The sequence below is a fragment of the Homalodisca vitripennis genome, chromosome 4 (genome assembly GCF_021130785.1).
Source record: "Homalodisca vitripennis isolate AUS2020 chromosome 4, UT_GWSS_2.1, whole genome shotgun sequence".
Classification (NCBI taxonomy): Eukaryota; Metazoa; Arthropoda; class Insecta; order Hemiptera; family Cicadellidae; genus Homalodisca; species Homalodisca vitripennis.
Genome location: NC_060210.1, coordinates 161,255,548 through 161,280,744, shown reverse-complemented (window position 1 = coordinate 161,280,744; position 25,197 = coordinate 161,255,548). Strand labels below are relative to the sequence as shown.

At 31.2% G+C, this 25,197-nt stretch overlaps 2 protein-coding genes across 3 annotated transcripts in view; one reads left to right on the top strand and one right to left on the bottom strand.

The window, feature by feature from the left end:
* LOC124360478 (RNA polymerase II-associated factor 1 homolog) lies at positions 1 to 20,588 on the bottom strand. The gene is made up of 10 exons (XM_046814145.1): positions 20,334 to 20,588; positions 13,530 to 13,622; positions 10,292 to 10,480; positions 8,648 to 8,783; positions 6,347 to 6,490; positions 5,700 to 5,803; positions 4,257 to 4,499; positions 2,983 to 3,197; positions 1,367 to 1,672; positions 1 to 304 (listed from the first exon to the last, which is right to left on the bottom strand). The coding sequence occupies exons 1-10, from the start codon at positions 20,402 to 20,404 to the stop codon at positions 48 to 50; spliced, it is 1,758 nt and encodes a 585-aa protein (XP_046670101.1). The 5' UTR covers positions 20,405 to 20,588; the 3' UTR covers positions 1 to 47.
* Positions 20,589 to 23,967: 3,379 nt separating this feature from the next.
* The window catches only part of LOC124360477, a 28,889-nt gene continuing 27,659 nt past the window's right edge, over positions 23,968 to 25,197 (top strand). The window contains exon 1 of one of the 2 annotated variants that reach the window (XM_046814144.1): positions 23,968 to 24,091. Coding sequence is in view for 1 of the 2 variants with exons in the window: in XM_046814143.1 (XP_046670099.1) it covers positions 24,353 to 24,364 (12 nt within the window). In the remaining variant the exon portion in view is untranslated. Of the gene's footprint in view, positions 24,365 to 25,197 lie in introns of both variants that reach the window. The other variant, XM_046814143.1, reaches the window with a different exon arrangement.

Here is a 25,197-nt window from a genome sequence, read left to right as displayed (position 1 = left end):
TATTTACAAACATTAATGATATATTTGAGAAGATATAACATATGATATTATTCGCTACCACTGCCACTGCCACTTGCACTTGAATGACTGCGGGACCTGTGAGGAGAGGGTGATCGTTGGGCTGACTGGGAACGACTGCGTGACCTGCGAGGAGATGGAGACCTGGAACGTTGGGCTGAGCGGGAGCGACTGCGTGAACGGGACGAACTACGAGAGCCAGAACTATGAGAAGCAGCATCACTCCTGTTACTTATCTTCTCAACTTCTTTATTTTCTGTCTCGTTTTCACTAGCACTTCCAGAGTCTGAAATAACAATGATAATTTTATGAGTAAATATGAGACCGAAGGTTTGAATACAAATTAAACGCCTTAGAACCTTTAACTCATTAGCATAAATGTTTAGGTGTAACACATTGTTGAATGCAATGTATGAAATAGGAGTGCTTTGTTTTTTAAACATTAACAAGAAAGAGTACTTGAGGCTAAATGTCAAAAAGATTGTTTTTATAAATATCTGCTGTTCACATAACAAAATGTTATTATATAAAACATTCATTTAATAGATTCCATTTATGCAGTATTTTCGAGAATAACAAATATATAGATAATTTGAAACATATGGTATCAATCAAAGTAGCTAAACAAATATGGTACGAATATCTAAAAGCATATGCAAAAAGTCCTATATTGGGCTCTAAATGATGTTATTTTCAGTTACAATGTGCGGTTTTCAGAATCAGTGCAAAAGTGATGTGAAGTGCATGGTTATAATTCAACAAGTGAAAACAAAGTGAGTTAGTGGGTGAGAGCCTACAAGGACATACTAATATGCCCATGATGAACCTGATCAGGAGATTTAGTCAATATCATGGACAAACAGACTCTTGAACATCAGCAATTCACAACTTTACCACTATTGGAGTTTCTGAATGTACAAACAACTTCGCTAAAAACTGCCAATAAAAATTTGTTACTCCACAAATTTTGCTTAGATGCTTTATTATTACATGAAACATTCATTTAATAGAGTCCATTTCTTAACAAATACATAGATAATTTGATAAAGCATGTTTTATAATATGCATACTGTTTTCGAAAGTTGCAAACATTTTTCAAGAACATTCAAATCCAATGCTTCTAAATCATATTCTAACCAAGAAGTTGTGTTTCATTACCTACAACAAATTTAATTTATTCTGTACAATAAATTAGTTCATCATATTTAGCATAAAATTGATAATGAATTTCAGATGTTGGAATCAACATTATAAGTTATATAACCAATGAAATAGCTTGTAGTAAATAAAGGAGTGTAGATTAACTTTAAACAGATTCATATTAAACTAGAATAATTTCAAGTCTTACCTGAAGAACTGCCACTTCGGCCATCATCACTCTCATTGCCAAGCTTCTCCTTAGCGGCATCATCACCTTCCTGATCACTTTCATGCCTTTCTCCATCACTTTCACCTCTCTCATTGTCACTATCTTCTTTTTCTTTATCACTTTCATTTCTCCCTTTGTCACTGTCATCTTTTTCTTTATCACTATCTTCTCCCTCTTTCTCTGTGTCTCTGTCCCTCCTACTCTCTTCTTTGTCACTGTCTTCTTTTTCACTTCCACTGTGACTTTTCCTACCTTTTTCGGAATTAGCTTTATCATCATCATCATCTAAAACATAATATTCAAAATAAAAGTTAGTAGTTTGAAAATTATTTCATTTGTTTTGTTCCAAAACTAATGAATTAATTCTGGCTCTTGGTTGTAAGAAGTAACATAAAATCTATTTATATATAACATTTTTTTGGATATCACATTTGATAATACAGTAAAGCCCTGTTATCTGAAATAGGGGGGAAGACAGCCATTTTGGATAACAAATATTGCAATTAACCCAGTTACATAAAAAATAACCTATTAGAATGAGAGAGTGTAGGGAAAATTAAATGCATATAAACAATACCTGTAAGTTTTATACTTTTAAAACGGTAGCAAGAGCAGGAGAGATGACAAATAACAGGGGAGGACAGTGGTCCGGCACACCAACGGTTGTTGATGGAAGGGGAAGGGTGAATCATCTCAAGAAGACGTTACTTGTCCAGCCTATCGCTACAGTAATGTGTCATGCACGCATATAAACTATTTTGCTCAGTTATTTATATACATACGTGTTACCATTCATGGAAACGTTTTAGTTGACCTAAGTTCGGTTAACCAGGGTTTTACTGCAGTTATCAAATGTATATAATTATTTAAAAAATCTTAAAATTGAAAACCAACCAAAGATTAGATGAGATAAGTAAATGTAAACAAATGATTAATACTAACTCTTACCAAATTTCTGAAATAACTTAATGACGGTGCACATTGTGCTCAAATATCAGATGGTTGATTGTGATTATTATAAATATTAATAATAAACTGTTATAAAATTAGAAAGCCAGTAAAATTTACAATATTGACAGTGAGATTACAATCAATAAAAAAAAATTATTTACTGAAGTGTTTGAAACCCTTAACAATGAACCACTTTCAAATCAACAGTTAGACAGTTAAATTAATTTTCAGCCAGTATAATAATGGTTGCCACCGATTCCTTAAATATTTATACAGAATAAAAATCAGAGTCGAATAAAAAGTTTACAGTGAATGGTTTCATTATATAAATGTGTATTATGATACTGTGCACAAAATTAACAATGGTTACATGTACTGAGAACTGAAGTTATTATCGCAACATTAAATGCTTTTAGGACTGTTTATAAACCAATTGCAGGCTTCACTACAAATGGTTACAACACTGTATATGGGTGAAAATCGATTTAGCAAATATATTCTACAAAACGTATCTATATTACAAATATCAATGGATTAACATTAAACTGACGCAACAGATTTATTATTGGAATGAGAGTAAAACACATGCAGTAAAATAAGAATTGTAGACTAATCTAAACTAGGAGTCTCATACAGTAACTTGCCTGATTTGTTATCGTTATTAGTCTGTTCTTGAACAGTTTCCTCCTCTTCTTCTTCCTCCTCCTCCTCTTCTTCGTCTTCATTCGCAGGTTCCAATTGTTTCTCTCGATAACGCTGCATCTTAAACTCAGAGGCGTTTAGTGTTCTATGGCACACTACAAGACGAGTGTTGTTCACTTGCTGCCCAGCCTTCTGTCTTCGTTTGCTCAATCGCACCCTGAGACAAACAAAAATCATTTCCAAACATGCATAAAGCGGTCCAGACTCATTATTTATATGGAAAATTAAATCAATATTTGCTCCGGTACAAAAATTATAAGGTACAAAATGAAGTTATGAAATCTAATGAAACAGAAATGTATATGTTCTGTCACAATAATAATGGAATGGGATGGACTTGATATATTATAAGTGGCTTCATTCATTAGTCAAGAGTCTGATGACTATTACTCGTATAGTAGTTACCATTAAATTGCTATTTTGGTAATTGTTTGATTTAATTCAAGCCAATTGCGTGCCAGTACACTTTCTGCAGACTTTTTGAGTTGCGTTAAGTTATAGTAATTATTCTATTTCTAGTGTTTTTGTCATTACAGCTATCACAGTTCAATTTTTTTCCCAAATAATTTGATTTGTTTCAGCACTTAACAAATAACTTTACAATGATAAGAAAAGCGATTTTGAACATTAGATTTTCCACAGACTATACATCCCCCAAGGTGTTACCCACAGTATCAAAGTATGTCGTTTTATGTCCAATGTTGACATACAGAGTTTAATTTTTATAGGTAAAACTACTGAAAAATTATTAAGTTATCAAAGGAGTTTTTAACATCCTATATTCTGTATTAGTATACTTGGTACATAAATACAGGAACAAATATTTTGGTGACTATTTGTACGATATCTTAAGAAGGAATTGAGCTATGGTTTTGAAATTTTACATGAAGCTTCATTTCTATATGGGCAACACCAATTTCAATGATGGTGCATATCAATCCACGGGATATAAGAGTTCATTTTCTGTATGATTGTATGTCTGCAGGACATCACAGGACCTGAAATGGTGCATGCAACCAGAGCGAAGCCTGTTATGAAACACATGGTATGCCATACTTCTACCTTGTATAGTTGTAATAGTTTAGTGAATAGTAGATAAATACTTAAATAAGCAAAAAAAAACTCAAATAAATTAGAATCACCGATAACAGATTTAGTTATATTATTTTTAAAAAACTATACAGACTAATCTACTGAGAGTTTAAAAAGTACTCACCTAGTTTCCAGCTCATTGTAATAGACTCCATCAGGCCTCATGACCAAGAAATAATTCTCCTCGTACCCTTTACTGGCCTTACTTTTGACATTCCAGTTATATTCTCGTGCCATCTTGTACTCGTATTCCTCATCTTCGGCATATTCAATATTGTTAACAAAGTCAGCTTTACGTTTCTCTAATGTAGTCTCAGTAGGTAGAAAGTATGCAACAAACTGTTCACCACTTTCATCCATTACACCCCTGAAACATAAATTATAGTCAATTAGAAAATATAGATGTCAGATTAATAATATTCCAAATCTATATAAACACCTGATATTAGGAAAAAAATTTTCAGTTACAAATTTTAACATTAATAACTTAGCTTTAAACTCAAACTTGTATTAATGCTTCATTTTGTCAAAGGGTGTGCTGAGAATTGAGTTCACAGAAAATAGAAATTATGTAGACTTTTATCATCAAGGACAGAAATAAATTGCATATAAAAGTTTGTTATGGTATCTAACAATTGCATATAAAGTTTTTATGGTATCTATAATGATCTTAAATCATTAAGCATTTCAAATCTAGTTAGCGTTGTTACAAGTATTTATCCAATGTGAAAAATGTGGATTAGGCCAAGTGTTATAGTCCAGAAGCCAAGAGCTAAATTGCACTGTATATAAGCAAACAACTTGGTTTTTCTTGGAATCAATAGACAATTGATTGTCAGCCACGTTAGTTTTGTCGGAGATTAATATGTAAAGTTATTGAAGGGTTAAAAATTGTTAATAATATTTTTTCTCAGATATATTGAAACACTTAAACACTCTTTTCACCATAATAACTATACAAAGGCACTGGAAAGTCCCCATTTTAAGGGTCTCCTATATGATTAGCTGACACTGATTTAATATTTATTTATGTGTCTGGCGGTTGGTTTTAAGTGCATCAAGCTAAGATAAATAGGATCTGAAATAAAATGATCATTTCTGATTTTAACCAATTTGATACACTCCTATTTCAACGTCTACTACTACTAGCATTATTGACAATCAGGCTTTCTACATAGGAATCTGTAGACATCAAGAATAATACAGAATTTGAATAAATACAAATTTTAAAATTTCCACAAATAGTTACGAATTTAGAAATTCACTTCAAACCTACAATTAAATTCTAAAAATTGTCATGGTAGTAGAATATTTACAACACCCCTAGTAATTGGAGTATGACAAAACATAACTACAACTCTTTAAAGAGACCAAGCCCATGCTTATGAACTCATTGAAGCAAGTTATAAGCATCCTCTTATCAAATAAATATGCATAAACTTCCTTAATTTTGCTCCCTTATTATTTAACATTCTAGTTGGTTATTTTTACTCAAAAGACAGTTGAAGTAAATAATTATTTTTCGAATATTATTTGGAGTATAGCCATATTTAAGTTTGTCTCTCACCTAATCATAGCTTGAGACATTTCCTCAATCTGGGCTGGCACAGGTCGTCCTACTGGCGCAGGGTCTGAGTCGAAGATGACCTGAGCACAAGGGTACTTCCAAAGCTGTAACATATAACGAGCTATGTCTTATTATATGTTGTTTGGCCGGATTTCAAAATGTTAAACATTTTATGAGAACTCTTCATAAGAACACTACATAAAAAATTACAATAATTTTATTTTTAATAACAAATTGAAATATATTACTTCAAACAAACAAAAATCAATTAGCACAATCAAAATTGTGATTACTACCTGGATTCAAATAACCAAACAATTACATAATGTATATAATATATATATATATATATATATATATATATATATATATAAACATTTCAATAAATAAATATATATATATATATCATTTCAATAAATAAATAAATATATATATACATGTATATATCATTTCAATAAATAAATAAATATATATATATATATATCATTTCAATAAATAAATAAATATATATATATATATATCATATATATACTGTGTATATAGCCTAGCACAAAATACATCTTAGGACTAAAAATGGATTTAAAACTTAAATAAAAATTGAACCAGATTATTTAGTAACGATAGATAAAAATTATATAACACTGTACCTTGAAGTCTGGGAAAACTGGTAAAACTTCAACAGGAACAATATTGGGTTTGCTATAATGTTTTTCGATGGTTTGCTTAGAATCTGTAAAAGTTTTCTCAATTGCTTTAACTTGACTTTCACGATCCATGTATAAAGTTTCATCCTGGAAAAAAATTATTACTTTTAATTACATGTTTCATACAGAATTAAAATAAATTTTACATTTATTTCCTAAACTCTATTCCACTTATATAAGAATTACAGAACAACAGATCAAACAACAATGGGTACTCAACAAATAATTTCCCGTACCAAAATGCTACAATTTAAATAACCCTTTTAGAATGAAAAAAGTGTTTACTTTTTTTCTGAAAGGTGTGCTGATGAAGACAAAGTGAAAATAGAAACAATGCAAACGTTTAATAAATACAATATAAGTTCAGTATAAATATAATTTTTTTATCCTATAATTCTCAATGAAATTTTCTACAATATAGCAGTATTTCATAACAATTTAATTGAGTACAAAATTTAAAACAAAATTTTACTGTCGCATTTGTTTTTGTTTTCCGTTAGTTTACTATAAGAATAATAAATAATTTTTTGTTCACCATTAGTTTTGTACAAAATTTGATGTTGATTAGTTGGAAAATATTGATAAAAATAAAAATACATAACGTAATCGCCTGCCTGACGATACAGCTGGAATGATGTGATGTGACAACTGTTACAGAATAGAAAAGATGTATATGAGATATTACCAACATGAGAGCATAAAATATTTGTAGAAAGGTCATACACCAAACATTAGCAAATAAAATCATTATTTTTACAATGTTTCCTAACTCATAAATATTAAAAGTGGGCAACAGACAGCCTGCTCGTCTTTTTTTGGCAATACAAAAGCGGGCTACAAATAGCTTGCATCATCTCCTTGGACATACTTTGTAACCTATAAATAGCTAGCTCACCCTAAAAGGGTTAAACTATAATAAGTTTAATTTTGTGTATTACAAAACTACCAAATCAATTATAGATTACTTTATAGTATACCAATATGTTGCAGCTCACATTCAGGGGTGTACACAAAACAGTAAGATGAACAAATAGGGTCAGAACACATTTAGTAACTGATATATAACTGTTATGCACCCACTTCTTCAGTGGTAAACCTTAAAAGGTAAGTTTAGTATGCAAGCACTTTAATAAGTCAAAATATATAACGATAAACATGCTAAGTCAAAGTTAACACCAAAAACATCTAAAACACCAAGGAGAGAACACATTGATTTGTGTTGTTTCTTTTCTCTTCGGTATCATTGGATTTCAGATATGCTTTTTTGTGTAACTTTTCCATTGTTCAACTCAAATTTGGCTTGTTCACCTCCATGTTCTTTTATGTGTTATTTTAGGCAAGTTTGTGAAAATCGATAGTCACATGGTTTTTGCTGTCAGACTTTAGATATTAGTTAGATATAGCACAGATCCTGTTGTGACCATTTTTGATAAGTACCGTCAATCATGTACAGTGCCAGCTGTCCCCCTTATTCTATTAGATATGATCCTTGCACATGACAATGCCCAGGCTGAAAACCTTTCTTTTTTCTAAAAATTAATTGTTGAGATTTTAACCCTATCAAGAAAATGATCAGAGTTAACTTGGATCTACTTAAAGATCGGAATCCTCATCAGTCATATTTGTTTCCTAGTAAAACCAAATATTAATCTAAGTTGAAACGAAAGTAACAGTGACATAGCCAAATAGCAATGTATTAACCATCATCTCAATAAATCAACAGGCAGTTAAAAATGGTGGGAATCAACGGCGCGTATGGGTGCATGCAGCACGTGGGTTAATCTAGTACTGAATAAAGTGTGTATGCAACCGTGAACATTGCTATTTTTTTATATTTGTTTGTGAGATAATTATTAATAAAAGACAACCGTATTTAAATTATTGTTTACCTCATACTTAAAATGAGGTTTCAAAATATGTTTTATTAATAAAATTTCAAAACAGAAAAGCAAAGCAAAGCATTATTTGTAAACTAAAAATGAAATCATTATAAATAAACAAATTTAGAATAAAAAGATAAATTTTATAAAATAATAATGAATTAGACAAGGGAATGTTCAAAAATCATTAAACAAATTGTTGAAAATAAAGAGTAAATAAATCACATGAATGTTTTCATAAAAATGGGGTCTTAAAGAAGGAGAATTTAAAATTCAATCAAGTCAAGCTATTGATATTAGTTCTTAAATTACGTCAAAAATTAATTAAAAAATGCCTATTAAAAAGGATGTACCAGTGAAATACCTTAAAGTTCTTCTTGATGCTGTATCCAACTTTTGCTTCAACTTTATCCATAGTCTGTGGCTGGAATCTTGTTTGTTCTGTTGAAATGTACTCAGTTCTTCTGAGCCAAGATACACTCATCCCATGATGTCGAGATCTGGAATAATAATTTTTTATGTTAAATTTAGAATACTTATATACTAAAAAACAAGAGGCTTTGTGTAATAATGGATATAATAAATTCGTGGAATTAATACATGAGAAATTACCTACTAAAATTCTTGCACTCATGCGTAACTTTTATATTCACAGATTGTATGTTCCAAAAAGTAATTGAGTGTGGTGAACAGAACTTACAGTAAATTACTGTATGTGAGTTGACTAATGAATGACTGAGATATATGCACCCAAGTAAGAAGCACATAATATGCATGAGCAGCCATTGATAAGAATATGTCAATATTCTTAGTTCTGATTAATATTTTAAACTAGTGGAGCTAGTATTATCCACTCTAAATCAAATCAAATTCTTTATTGCCAGAACATCTTTACAATGTATACCAGTGTCGGAAACAAATTCAGCATGAACTATCATCTATTATATGCATTGCCTATAAAACTGAATATTTCTGTTCAGTGTATCAAGTTGTCTTACAACAATAATATATTAATATATTAGAAATTGTCCCTAAAGAACAAACATAACAACCACAATATTACATTTTTACTACAGGAAACGTAATTGCCAGTAGCAAATTTGGGTTTTAAAACATTTTTTTTTAATATGATTTTCTCTTGCCATCATTACTACCTAAAGTCTCATATAAATTTTCAATGTTTTCACCACGTCTTAATTCACAATCATATTTTTGTAGATAGGACACCAAAATGTACAAAAATGTATTTTCTAGATCACTTGGAAATACTCAGTCTAGAAACAGAGTGATATAAGATAAATTAAACTTGGAAAACCTAATTAAAGAGTAAGCAGTAAGCATTAACAAATTTTCAACATTAAATAAGCTTTAAGAAGACTAATAATAAAGTTTGTACCATAACAAATTGTTCAAATGTATTGTCTTAAGTCATTTAAATGTACTTGAATAAAAATGTTATCATACGTTAAAATAATAAAATTTGTTTTTATTACAACTTTATTGTCAGTTTAAAATATGTTTTGGTGATTGTTGCTGTGTTTTTATGTGCTTCAACTCTTCAATTCAATGCCAATTCTTTACAAATATAAAAAACTAAAACAGCCAATATAGACATTCTGCAAGTTACAGTGCCTGCTAACATTCCCATCTTCTGGATCTAATGTATCGAGAAGAAATGGGGTGTAGAGATAGTGATTTATCAAAATAATCATCACTAAATACAACAATATTTATGCCATTCTCACTTTAGTTGATTATAACTCTTTTAGGGATCTATAAGATGCCCCATTTAATGCAGAGAGACATGCTAGGTTACAAAGATGAATGTTCTCAATGTTCATACTGTCCTGTCACAAAGGAATTTTACTTCATGGTTACAGTTATGGTTCAGCAGGATATGAAGGAGTGTGGAGAAGTGGTTATCAATCACACTACCAAAGAACAACATTACCCTCACATCTTAAGGAAAAATTAAAATAATCCTATTTGATTTGTTATATATTATTACCTTTTTGAATCTTGCTGTGTAAGAATGTCTTCTTCTAGTAGTTTTTCATCCGCAGGATCAAGCATCTGTCTAAAATCTGGAGTATATAGATCCTTATTTATGAGATCTATTGTTACTCCCAAGTCATGCTCCGTAAGAACTTCATATTTATAATTCCTTTCCAAAGATGTAGGATTATATTCAATAAACCTGTAAATCATAAATATTTAGGTTTCAGATTACATTAACAATGAATAAGGGCAAGAAAAAAAACATTATTCAAACCATACAAATAAATTCATTTTTAAAATCAAACAAAATCTTATTATTTATCCAATGTTTCATTTATTATTTAACCCTCAGTCTACTTGTTTATTATACACTATCTAAGCAGTAAATCCAATTAATTTGGATTAAAATGGATACTTTTTATTGACATTCTATACTTTAAATGTTAATGAAATTTGGGAGTTAAAGCAATAAGGTACAATTTTTTTAATTATATAAAACTTAACCCTAGATATGGTGCCATGACTTTGTCGATGAGTGCAAAACTTAACATGACAATAAATATTATTATTTATATCATAGTAAAAGTTTAAAACAGTCACCCTGTTTTCAGAACTCGCAAGCATTTTTTAAATTCACCAAAAATATATGCCTTATTCATATATCCTATATTCTTATAATATACGAGGATTATATCTAATATATTGTTTTTGTCCACAATTTACATTTAAAATTAACTTTAAAATAATAAATAATCATAAACAATTTTTTTATCTGGTAAATAGATGTTTTTTGGAAGTCACGACTGAATTTTTAACTTCAACCCTCTTATAAGGATTGGCAAGATAACTATTTTGCTAAGTCCAAGATTACAAAAATGTTATAAGGAACAAACATATGAATTTAGTTTTATGGTAGTGAATAATATATCTTTAAGTAAGAATAATTTTATAAACTATTTATTTTATAATTTTAAAAAATTACATAAGGCTATGTGTGAAATATGTTTTGTGATTCTATACAATTCTACACAATTCTTCAAAAACTCTTATTGTTTAGTTAGTAAATTATGGGTTTAAAAAATATTGTTTTGTTTCAATAGTCAAATTTTTTATTAAAAAAATCAAAATAAACTTTTTTAGACAACCAAAACTTGTCTACTAGTTTAAAATCAACACCACAAAAAAGTTGTTTGTTTTTATCTTTATACTTTTTCATATTTTTATTATTTCTGTGTTCTATAAGCTAAGTGTTCTAAAAGCAACCATCCAAATATAACGTTGTTTTAACATTCTAGGCTAGTAACACTTCAGCAAAAAAGTCGTTTTTCATTACCTTTATTTACTGTTTATTCAAACATCGATTGGTGTGCAATATATATATATATATATATATATATATATATATATATATATATATATATAGTATATATATATATATATATACTGCACGCCAATCGATGTTATGTATATATAATCGATATATATGTATATATATATATATATCGATTTCTAAAAATTGGAACCTCCTCCTTCCATTGGTATCAGAAACATTGCACCATTTAATAATTAAATTAGTTTTTTAGCGACTAAACTTGATCTCGAAGGCGATTTTTTTGTATAAAAAACTATTTCTTCTTTGTTATAATATTTTTTTATATAATAATAATATCACCTTTAAAATGGTAACTTAATATTTTATTTAAATTCAAATATAAAAATAAATTTCTAGCACAAACTATTTTATTTCTTTTGTTTCATAGTTTAAACTATTGTTATCAAATTATTGTTATTATATTATTTAGGCGTTCATTTTGAGTTAATTTCTTAATTAAAAAAACCGTTCTGCTAAAAAATATTTTTTTTTATGTATTAATAACATTGATGCGGTTGAATAACAGTTGATGTTATATACAATTTTAGGCTTAACACAATATTACCATTTTACACACCATTTATTTGTTTACTTGAGTTTGCTGTCACTAAGCCAATATTTTGTTTATTTTCTCCTTCCCCAAATTATTATTACCCATATGCAAAGTAAATTTATTCAATTCCCATTATTTTATTGAACACAGGCACTGAGTAATAATGCAATAATGATTTTCTCTTACTTGTGAATTCTTATAATGCCATATTTGGTATTACTGAAAACTGATGTAAGAACTATGACTATTCTACAACTATTAACAATCAAGTATTTATAATAATAATAATAATAATACTATAATTTAAAATACTAATAATAATAGTAATAATAAGTAGGAACGGCCTTGCATATATTTTTCCAGTATTTGACATGTAAAATCGATATATCTCCAAAATAAGTGCAGCCTAGGAATGAGGCTTATATTGTAGAATAGTAAACAATGTATTGAATGTGTATAAAAAGTTTTATCAAAATCGGCTTGTATGTTTTTGAGGTACGGCCATGCATAGATTGGTTTTGTCAGCAAATAGCCTGTAAAATCGGTGTGGCTCCGAAGAAAATAGGCACTGCCAGAGAATGAGGCTTATATTGTAGTATAGTGTATTGTGTATTGAATGTGTATAGAAAGTTTGATCAAAATCAGCTTGTAAATTTTTGAGGTACGGGCCATCCATGGATTGTTTTTGTCAGCACATAGTCTTTTAAATCGGTGTGGCCCTGAAAATAGGCTCAGCCTAAGAATGAGGCTTATATTTTAGTATAAAAGACCACATAATGAATGAGTATAGAAAGTTTTAATCGACATCGACTCGTACGTTTTTGAAGTATGGTTATCTATAGATTTCGTTTTTCAGTGTTTGATATGTAAAATCCATAAATTTCCAAAAATAGGCGAGGCCTAAGAATGAGGGTAGTAATATAATACAGTAGACCATGTATTCAATGTGTATAGGCAGTTCTACCGAAATCTTCAGCTACGTTTTTTTGAGATACAGTCATTTATAGATACGTTTTATTCTGCATTTGGCCTGTGTAATTAAGAACACTTTAATCATGAAAACCGGTATTTTTGGTTTTAAAATGCCTGTTAAGTAAATTCTATTGATTTTTTTTTGTATTTGTTCTTTTTGTTTTCAAATAATAAAATTAATTTAGTTTTATTAATTGGTTCAGGAACTAGGTTGTGGTAGGTCAGGAGTAGTTCATGAACCAGGTCAGGAGTAGTTCATGAACCAGGTTAGGATTCATGTTAGAGGATTAGTTCTTTTTATGGAAGGAATCTATGGGCACTTTCACACTGCTTTAATCAGTAAAGTCTTACCTTCTGGATTCAAATGGATATGTTATAAACTTTGGGTCAAATGGAATGTCAGGAAGAGTGTTGCAATACTTCACTCTGCAAACAAGTTCAGATCTGCAAAAAGATAAAAATATTAGTAGGCCTAACCTTGATATAAAATAATTCAAAATACACCAATTTTATTTTTTGTTAGCGATTTATTATTGAAAACTTAAAAGACTTACTTAATAAAATCATATCAGTGAAGGATATTGTTTACAACCCCTTACACTACATATGTTAATATTAAGAGTTAGAAGAAAAAATGACAATTTTATCTGCATTCGAACAAATTGAAATCGTAGTCTTGAGAAATAAAACAAATATGGAAAAACTGTGTTACAATAAAAACTGTACTTTTGATATAAACTAAAGGCAAAAAGACAACTTACTTTAAATAATAAGTTAAATAAAAAGAATACAAGAACTTCAATGTTTCAGTGAAAAGTGGAATGTAACCAATATAATAACATTGTGTACAGTTATTTTTTAACATAAGTAATAAAATAAAGTATAAAGTTGGCTTTTATAGATTACGCTTCAAGTATTTTAAAATTAACCTATGTATAGAATATAGAATACCAACACAAGGAGACAATGCAAAATTATATTAACTGTGGAGGATGTCTAAGATTCTTCAGTGTCCCATTGGTTGAACATTAGCAAAGGAAAAATTTTATTTTTGCCTGTCTTTATGCCTATCTGTTCGCACAATATCTCTAAAATGAACTGACCAATAGACTTGAATCTTTGCATGAAAATTTAAACATATAAAAGCAACATTGAGTTAAATAATAATAGTGCATGTCACTCCATAGGATTTGGCTGAGCAATAGCAAATGTTTTTACATAGGTTTTTTTGGTAGCCAAACAAGAAAATATCAGAATATATAAATTTGTAAAAAGTCTGAGCACAATTATATGAGATTTTAACACATGAAGTAGATTCGTACAATATTCATATTAATAATCATAATTAATAATAGTGTGAAGTCAATGTTAAAAGTCGGTGACAAGATTTCAACACACTCCTGTGTTAAATTATCTTTTATAGCTTACTAGACAAAATGGGTTTTCTTTGATTTCGTAAAGGGAATTTAAATGCTCTGTGCACTTTTAGTGTAGTGGTCATTGCAATCCTGTTATATATACTAGTATGGTTCAGTAATATTTTTAGCTCTCAAGTATTAGTGTTCAGCCTTATGAAACTTTATATTTTACTAATCGGTACTATTTCGAGCGATATTTATTGTTCATCTCCATCAGCACGGAGCAGTATTGAAGCTCGGACACTCAAATCAGTGAAAGTATGTCAAGTTGAAGGTCATTAACTGCAGTGCTCGGTTCGTGTCGGTCATTAACTGCATCAGATTCGTGTCTCGGTTTATCATAATAACCTAACTCTATAGCTCATTGATATGTTTGTTTTCGTACTGTAAACTTTTTCTAGTGATTTGTAGATAGCACAATGAGTGATGTTATTTTGATTTGGGATTTGCCAAAGAGTGAGGAAGAAGATCTACCGTTTTTACAGGATGTAATAGATGTTTGCCGTCGCTGAAACATTGTGTAAATGTTCATAACATGAAATTGTATTTTACTATCTTACTGTTAATAATCAATTTTGGCAATATAAAAATAGACTGCCAAAAAAATTGGACTTCGTGTGGATACATGGTTTTCTCACAGTAGGCTACCATTTGTCACAATGGTCCGACTTCTACATTGTTGGTGCGAACAATTTTAAAACATACATATTTTGGTGCGAGCAACAACTCTTTTGTCAGACTATTGAGTTTTGGAATACTTAATGAAGGTATAGTTTTTGTGCTCATAATAGAATTTTACATATATATATATATATATACCTACTTTTTTAAACGGGTGGCCTCCGTTTTAATCAGAAAGTATCCGTAATTTTTTAAACCATCTCCCAAGAGTTTAATTAAAAATAAGAAACATAAACGCATCTTCTGATCTAGCATTCTTTAATCAGAAGATGACAAAACAATAAATACTAGTCATTGCATTTATAGTTTTAACGTTTGTGGACAAGTATATTATAAAATGGATCCCAAAACATGATTTACCCGAATAGCAGGCAAAGCTCGGTTTCCTGTTATTTATGAAACAGTTAAATTTGAAAATTTTTTTTATCCCGACAATTTGGTTGTGTAAATTGCCTAGTTTTCTGTATCTAGGTCTTTGTCATTAAACTTAATGTACTGTTTTTAAAAGGCCAATTGTTTTAAAAACTATTCATGCCAGGTTTCATGAAATTTATGTAAGAGTATAAAGTTGTCAAGAGACGTAAAAATAGCTCTTAAAAAATATGAATCATTAACTATCATTTATCTAATTTAAGGTAGGAGTGTGCTAGATCATGTCCTCGGTTTTCCTGATATTTAAACATAATATCTGCAAATTACACCATCTTTCATATAATCTTCAATTAAATTGTAAAAGTTATATCTTCTTAATCAGCAGATTTCGCATTTCTTTTTAATGTACTCACTTTTACATATACAATGTTTCTTAATATTTGACTGGCTGGTAAAAGCTAAATTTGTCTAACCTACTACGCAATCTTGACAGCTGTTGCTTTGCATAACAACCGGTATTTTTGGATATTTTGAGTTTTTAAATCGGTGTTTATAAGTTATAAAAATGTTTTTAGAAAATAAAAGGGCTGCAGTATAATAAGAGGCCACCACCACAATAGAATCATAGAATATCCTTAAAAACAATAAAACTTAACTAAATGTTAAACTGTTTTGTTTGTTACATTTTATAGATACGCATAACAGATAGTTTTTATGTATTGTAATTCGTATCAACATTTTTGTTACATAGTTTAGTAAATCATAAATACGATTCTATTTTATTTTATTTATTTATTTCAACGGCAATCACCAATTTTATACAAAAGTAACAAAAAAATAATTATGGACAAGATGTACTAAAGTTTTCTTAGGAGCTAATAAGACAGAGAGTAAATAGTAACATACAACAAGGAGGCATGACCAGCAAACAACATCTAGGTAACAACTGTACAAGACTGGAAATTGTAAGGCTAGTAAACACTGTATAGCAATAGAACATAGAGCCTAATGAGAGCTATTTAAATAAGAAATAACAACAATTAATTAAATACTATAAAGGAAAAACAGTAAATAAACTATATAAAAAGGACTAACATCAGTAAAGAATCTAAGATAACAGTAGGATAAACTAGAGTGGGATTGAGTTAACAGTGTATAGGGCTGCAGTTTTTATAATAACTAAGAAATAAACTATATATATATATACTAACACACACATATATATATATATATATATATATATATATATATATATATATATATATATATATGTTACTAACAACAATAGAAATAGAAATATCAGGTAACAATAACAAGAATAGAGATTAGGTAAACAGTGAATAGAGCTACTATTTCAATTGATATAACTAACAGAAAGACTATAAATACCATAACAAATAAATATACAATAAACAACAACGAAAAGAACTTAAAACAGAAACTGGCGAGGAGGCACTGGCACTATAATGAGGGGAGCCGACGGCCCCACCATTAGGTAACGTCACACAGAGCAATCACCTTCCTTCTGAACGATGGTGCATAATCGTGGAAGAAATCCAGATGAGTTGAAGCCATCCCACCTGCGCGCATGAAACGAGACATGCCGCTAAAGCGAGAATAGTTGGTGGTATTGAGGCGTCTGCGGAAGATTGTCATTGAGCGCAGACCTCTTGTAACACAAATGTCAATGGAGCTGAGCAGTTCCGGGCAGTCAACGAGGCCATTTAAAAGCTTGAACAAGAACAGGAGATCAGCGTGGTGGCGACGAAGATGTAGTGGGAGAAGGCCAAAATGACTCTCGACATCAGAGACAGGTGTAGTGCGGTAGCTGAACCCCAGTCTTGGACCAAGCATCCTGATGAAACGGTTCTGAACATGTTGTAGCTGTTCCTTGTGATTTAGTTGGTAAGGGGACCATATAACGGAACCATACTCCAGGATTGGGCGCACCAAAGATTTAAAAAGACTAACAATGGACTGAGGTGAGTTGAAGCTTCTTGTAGATCTAAATATGAAACCCAATAGAAAGCTAGCTCTTGAAGCAACATGTGCAATGTGCTCCGAAGGACTAAGTGAAGGAGTCATTATTACACCTAAATCCCTTATTTTGTGGACCCTACGCAGGACACAATCGTGTAAGATATAATTATGTTGAAGGGCTCCTGCACCACGCTTGAAAAAAACTACGACACATTTCTGGACATTAAGCTCCATGGAGTTGTTCTGACACCAGTTGCCAATATTTATTAGGGATTGCTGCAGGGCAGCGGTACCAAATGGAGTGGAGACATCACAGAAGACTTTAATATCATCGGCAAACATCAAAAATCTTGAGTTAATAGCCTCTCCAATATCATTAATAAACAGGTTAAAAAGCAGGGGCCCGAGGTGAGAACCCTGAGGTACACCAGACAGAACATGGAAGGGCATCGAGGTATGGCCATCACACTTGACAATCAAAGTTCTTTCAGTAAGGTAGCTGTCCAGCCAACTGAGCAGGGGACCACGCACACCATAGCCGGCAAGTTTAGCAACCAGAAGACGATGATGGACTTTGTCGAAGGCTTTGGCGAAGTCAAGGTAAACGCAGTCGACTTGGTAAGAGACACCAAAGGCAGACATTATGTACTCGTGGAACTCAAGTAAGTTAGATACAGTAGATCTTTGACGCAGGAAACCGTGTTGAGCAGGAGAGATACACTTCCGTAGATGAAAGTAGAGGTCGTCCAGAATGACACTTTCAAACACTTTGGCAACGGTGGATTGGATGACAATTGGCCTATAATTCCTCACGTTGCCACGATCACCAGATTTAAAAATGGGAATAACAAATCCACTCTTAAGTGCAGAGGGAAAAACACCTTAGGCTAGCAATGCCGAAAACAGAATTGCAAAATGAGGAGCCAATGTATTTGCACAGTACTTGAGCACAATTGGAGGTATGTCGTCCGGTCCAGGTCCCTTGTTGTGGTCGAGCGATTCAAGTCTTCGTTGAACGTCAGTGGGGAGAATGGAGCAAGTAGAGATGGACGTATTCCAACCAAAGTCAAAGTCAGGAATGGGAATCACCGCATCATTAAAAACAGAGGAGAAGTGATCGGAGAAAAGATTACATCTGTCAGCAGCAGAACCAGCCTCTCTTGTATCGAAGTGCAAACAAGAAGGAATGGGTGGTATCGGTATTGTTGTTGCTGTTATCTTATCTTTCTCGAGAATCCCGATTACGGCAGGCCGCGCCGCGCGGCATCACATGATTATTTAAGCTTTTTGCACGGTACATAATTGCCTTTCCATTACAATTTAATTTATACTTCTGATCAGCCCTTCTAGAATTCGATATTTTACTGATAGGTACTATCTCGAGGGATGTTTTTCTTTCATCGACATCAGCGCGGGCTTCGGAGGCACTCGAATTTTGGGGTGGCGGAGTGTGATCAAGAACGAAAACAAGCTTTGAGTGTTTTTTTTTTTTTCAATAAAGAGTTTAGTTTTTGTTTGGTAATGTTTGTTTTTGTTGAATTTTTGTATTTGGAGAAATGTACGGGTAAAACACGGAAGTACAAAGCGACGCACCAGCTGAACGAGCGGCGAGATTCTGCAATCACGTTATCTACTAGACCGCTCGACTTTGACCTCTGTCTGAGGATGGGGAGGGGTTTGCGATAAGACAATTCCTGTTTTATATTGACGAAATATTGTTCTACGCTAATCTAGTAATCAGTAGAAGCAAAATGTCAAATAACGATTCATGTCTGGGTGTGGTCGGTATAATCCCAAAGTACCGGTTTTTCTTTAGGCTGTTTACGTGCGATCAAAAGGATTTGATTTTCGACGGTATATCATCTTCGATCTTTTTCAAGTAATTGGTAAGGCAGACCCAGGCATTTGCACTGGGCTCTTAGATTCCGAAACTCATCCAAATAGGAGACAATGCCAGTGGCCTTCCTATGAGCAATTTTTTTCATGATGGTTAAACGTACAAGTCCCTTTGAAAACCACTTAGGAAATGAATTAGAGCAGACTTTTTTTAAAGGGGTATTTTGTCTCACAACAAGTTTCAAGTGGTTGCAGAATTTATCAAATAATATTGTGGTGGTGGCATCTTATTATACTGTAGCCAACAAAAGTTTCAACTTCAAGTAGGCCTAACTATACACCTATAATGTAAAGATACACCCTTATTTTATTTTTTTTATAATATGCTGTAGCCTATTTTATTTTAAATACAATTATATGAAACACTTTATAAAAAAAAATGTAAAGTGGGTCTTGTAAACTAGTAGTAGGCTTCGCATTAAACTTTAAGAGCCTACTCTATGGTATCAGTCAGGAGGACATGCAACAAGGTAATTAACTTCGAAGTAATTAGAAGCCTAGCAATTAATTTCATAACAATAAACTATTTTTTGGCATTTTAAACATAAGGAAAAGAATGGTTTTTTTCTAAATTTTGAGACGTCCTGTTAATTATGACTAGAACTAGGCCTACCAAACATGAATAGAACCAACTCTATTCTACACCAATAGTTTATTCTAAATACCAAAAATTAAACATACAATAAACAACAATCAGCTTAGCTTAAATTTATCAATACAAAAATACATCGAAAACTTTTGTATCAGTAAAATATTTACATTATTCTAGACATTATAAAAAATATAGGTTAGAAAACCTTGATCTAACCTCTTTTCTCCAGCTCTTGGAGGTCTCTTGTCTCTATCAGCATTTAAATTAGTCTGTATTGTTGGGGGCATTTTAATTTTAAATACTGCCCACAGATATACAACACTTCACCGTAATTAGAAAACACGTAAATAAATCTACCTTCACAAACTCACTCAGCTACCATCAGACCACCACTCACAACGAAATAAACACTCACGACATACTCTCGCGAGTGCCACAGGGGTCTCTAAACAAAATAGTCCAAACCCAAACCCAAACCCAAACAAGCAAGGTTGGTTGGATGATGAGCGTTCTCGGAGCGAAATAGTGGGGGTAGAGCCGAGCATTTCCGACTACCATCGACACTAACCGAACATCTGCGAGTCGGTATTGAAGATTGGAACGGTTATGATTTTTATTAAAAAAATACAAATCCAATTAACTTTAAAACTCATTTTATCGTAGGTTTATATAAAATACACCTTTAAACATACTTAAAAAACGTTGAAATTATTTGAACGCACACTGCAATAAGGCCAATTTAATTATTATATTGAAATTAAATATATCGAAATACTTCATTCCCATAGCTTTATTTACACTTTCTTGATACCTCCAAAGACACATTAAAAATGTGATATGGTCCAAATGTGGTGGTGCAATATTGCAGTAAAGCGTCATGATCGCATCATATTTTGCACATAGGCTTACAATGTTAGTAATATAACTAACAAATTCAGTTTAGGGATCAAGTATTTGTTTGGTTTAGAATTTTAAAAGACACTTTTATGTTCCGTAGGCAAACTATAAACCTTTAAGTTATACGTTGTCCGGCATATGTACGTCCGCCGTGTATTATGCACATTTTAGCGATTGAACTAATTGTCAGATATTGAAACACACATTTTTGTGGTGGTTCAAGACAAAGAATTAAAGGGAAAAAGATTTTACATTGTATTCAGATGGAAAGTAATGTTAAAACTTTATTGTGTCTTATCACAGGCTATATGGCAACAATTAAACACGGATATTGAAAAACGTCAGTAGGGTATAGAGTTAGGTGGACTTATTGATGTCCCCACAATCTAATTTTGAATAAAAATGAGGAGACGAAATTAGTTAAATGGCTATGAATATAATAAATAAGGGTAATTATGGAACTTTATAATGTTATTTTTAAACTTACTTAAGTAAATATAAAACATTGTAAATCATTTTTATCGTTTTAATACAAAAATTTAAAAGCAAGCGGATCAGTTTAGCTCAAAATCACCCAAAACGTTTTTTTTTCCGAATTCTTCTAAAATTAATCCTTGTATTTTCACTAATTATTTTCCTTCGTATATTGAAATGTGCGTAGTTTTGCTATTTATCGCTTATTTATAAAGATGAAATAAGTGAAATTAGTTTGATAGAACATAAATAAAATGAAAACCGTTAAATCAAAATTGTTGAAAGAGGCAAAGATAAAAATACATTTTTATTCACCAAACATCCAAGATATCACCAATATTCATTACCAGGAATATTAGAGTATCGGTGTTAATTATTTTCTGTTTAATCTATTTACATGTTTACTATTATTATTACAATCTCACTATGTATATATTCAATAAGTAAAAGAATGAGTACTTATACAAGGCTACATTGAAGAAACAACTAATAACTAAACTCTTTATTTTTATTTTGTAAAAACTGGTTCTGAGAAGAAGGGACATAACAAATTTAACCTGAAACAAAATCTTAAAAAAGTAGGAATATCTGAAAACAACTCGGTTTCTCTTTAGTAAGTAACTAGTCTGCAGAGTTTTGCACCAATCTAAATATATAAACTGTCCCATGCTTATACTCATGTGATAATTATTTTTATGAATTTCATATGTATATACAGAGTAATAATTAATAATACGATAAATGGTTTTTATTGGCTTTTATTTTTACAAAATGTTTACTCTTTGGTTTTAAACTTTTGTACTCTGTGCTTCGGTTGTACCACCGTGAAGTTAGCGTCACTTTGACATCCGACCGTGAAGTTATCAGCTTTTTGTATGCTATGCGTAAAAGTTGCAGTTCTCAGTTTAAAGGCGCATCCAATAATTACAAATCTAGACCAAAATAATATATAAAGCTGTATATAAATGTTCGCTCGTTCTCCAATCTATTAAGTTTTTCTTACTAAAATTTAGTACAAAGGTACCACGTTTGTCCCAATATGAATATTTCAGTCGCTCTTGATTTGTGTGTGACTTGAGTTATATAAAACATGAAAAACAAACTATAGCAGCACCGTAAGCAGACTCCACCTAACATTTTGATTCTTAGGGACAGTCGAGGATAATGTTAAGTTACTACCAGTTTAATAGTGTATACTTATTTCCCCTATATTAAACATTGCCCGTTCCTTTAGCTTACTGGAAAGTTTAAAAATAGTTTTTACAGTAATTAACTAAACTAAAGTTCTTTGTCCTTTTTATTATTAAATTATAAGATGGAAGGAAAAGGGAGAAATGGTTAAAATACGCGTTAAAAATGTATAAATTACTAGCAATTACCAGCAGATTTGTACGTGATTTGCTGTTGAATAACACGTATGACATATACATGTTCTTTTTAATGGCAACAATAAACCATGCTGAAATCAGTGATGACCAATGAAAGATATTCCCAATCTCCCGATCTACGCTTTAAAATAATTAAACTTTTAAATTTAAGGTCAATGTTTTCTGGTCATAAAGACGGAGAGTTAAACAGTTTATTATGGCTACAATTGTTACAGTTAGATTTCTTTGCAAATATTATTTGAATGGATAGCTAAAGCAATTTTAGTATAATTTAAAATTTTTTAACATAATGTGGCGTAATTACTAAGTCCGTCGTAGTAATCTTAGTGAAAGCACTTCTGGTGTAATGTAATGGGGTCTTATAATAATTTTGATTTAAAAGTAGAGATTATATTAGGTACGTATTATTTCAGTGTTCATTTTTAAGAGGTTCAAAAGCTAAACAAAGTTACCACTGGCTCTTATTTTAGGTTTTACGCATGAAGTAACATTTTTTGTTTGAGTAAATAATATTTCGCATGTTATAATAGAGTTTGCCTTGTTGCCACTAATAGAAAATATAGAAATACTCAGTTTGAAAAGCCTACTTTAGTCAAAACAATTTTACCGCCGAAACCTTGTAATCTTCTTTCGGTCTAAGTCATTCCCGGTGAACTCGCATCGTTTGCATTTTTCTCTGACCAAGAAATTATACAAACGTAAGATTGAAAAGTCTATTTCTAAAAAAACATTATTACCTCTAAAACTAGTTAAGCCAAAGAAATCAAATTTGGCACATAGGTAGATAAGAGATATAGAGAAATAGATAAGAAAAAAACTATTAAAAATCATTGTGGTATATTCTTCAATGTCATCTGGATAAAGTTTTTAAATGAAAAAAAACTAGTATAGTTATAAAAGATTTACTCTGTGCTTACCCAGAATTTTTTTCTGGGGGTGTCCAAAACACCGGGGAGTCAGGAGCACGGAAACCCCTGATAACTTTTACACACAGAATACAGCCGGCAACTTCAGGGTATGGACGATAAAGTGACGCTAACTTAACCGTGGTTCCACGTCTATTTTTTAACCTCTATGTAGTTTGGCGCCAAGACATGAACTGAACCCATGGCGGTGGTTTGGTTTGTTGTGTCGTTTGGGATGAGAGGATTTGATTGGTTTTTTTGATGATTTAAGAAGGTTAATTTATTACCGTATGTCTTGTGTGTTCATAAAGTAAATAACTTTTTATTAATTACTCCCCTTCATTTGTGTTTTGTGATCCATGTGTTCCTTAATATGACATATTTTATAGAATATTCTTGCTCTATTTACGCTATTATATGCAGTAGTTAGAAGTTGCACAGTAACTTCTGTTAATTTGTTTACTTTGTAAGACTGATGAAACAATAGGCTAGTGCATAGCGGTAATCTAAGTGCTTGGTTTTATTCTTATTCTACCCCCAGGCTATTATCCAGCCCAAGGCCTAGTGAATAATGGACCAAGAAGTGAGTCAAAATTTTCTATTTTTGTTAAGACTAGGCTACTTACATGTTGCCTGATATGTAAATATAAAAACAGTAGAATCTAATTTCTAGACTAGCAGCCACATTGTGTTGTATTCACACTTTGATCTTTCAATATAGCTTAACATAGATGAATTATTAATAGTAAGTAAATTCTCTCTTGGATAGGTTGGTAAGTCTTCAGTTAGGGCAGATGGCGGGTAGGGTACGATAAGCGGACCCGGGTTTTTATATTGAAGAATATAGGAATCATCGATACCTAATATTCGCATATCGAATCATAGACTATCAATCAATATAAAAGTAATAACAATCATATGTTTTAAATTAAAATGTGAATTTAATGATGTAACAAATAATAAATGAACATAACCAAAATCAGGGAAACTCATAACTTTAACTAAATGAATCAGAACGAGAACAATCAAACAGCAAAACCATAAATAATTAAGAAATTATAACAAACATTGGGAATAGAAAATAAATTAGAACATAAAAATAATTAGAATACGAAACAGAAATTTGTCGAACTATCTACATGTCTTCACCTGGGTAGCAATTTTTTACAGCTTTTAAGAAATGGTTGACCGCGTCCTCTTCAGAAAATCGTACCTCTCTTCTATATAAATATTCACAGAGGTGATCTGCTAGAAGATCGGCTGGGATACCACTTCTTAGACTACGTATTACGGCTCTCAACGAACTTTCAACTGTCTTGAGTGTTGGCACCAGTTGCTGGGTTTAAAAAGTGTTCATTATGGTTGACAGTAAAATGGACAAAACCACAATCACTTAATCCAAAATATGCTTGCCAC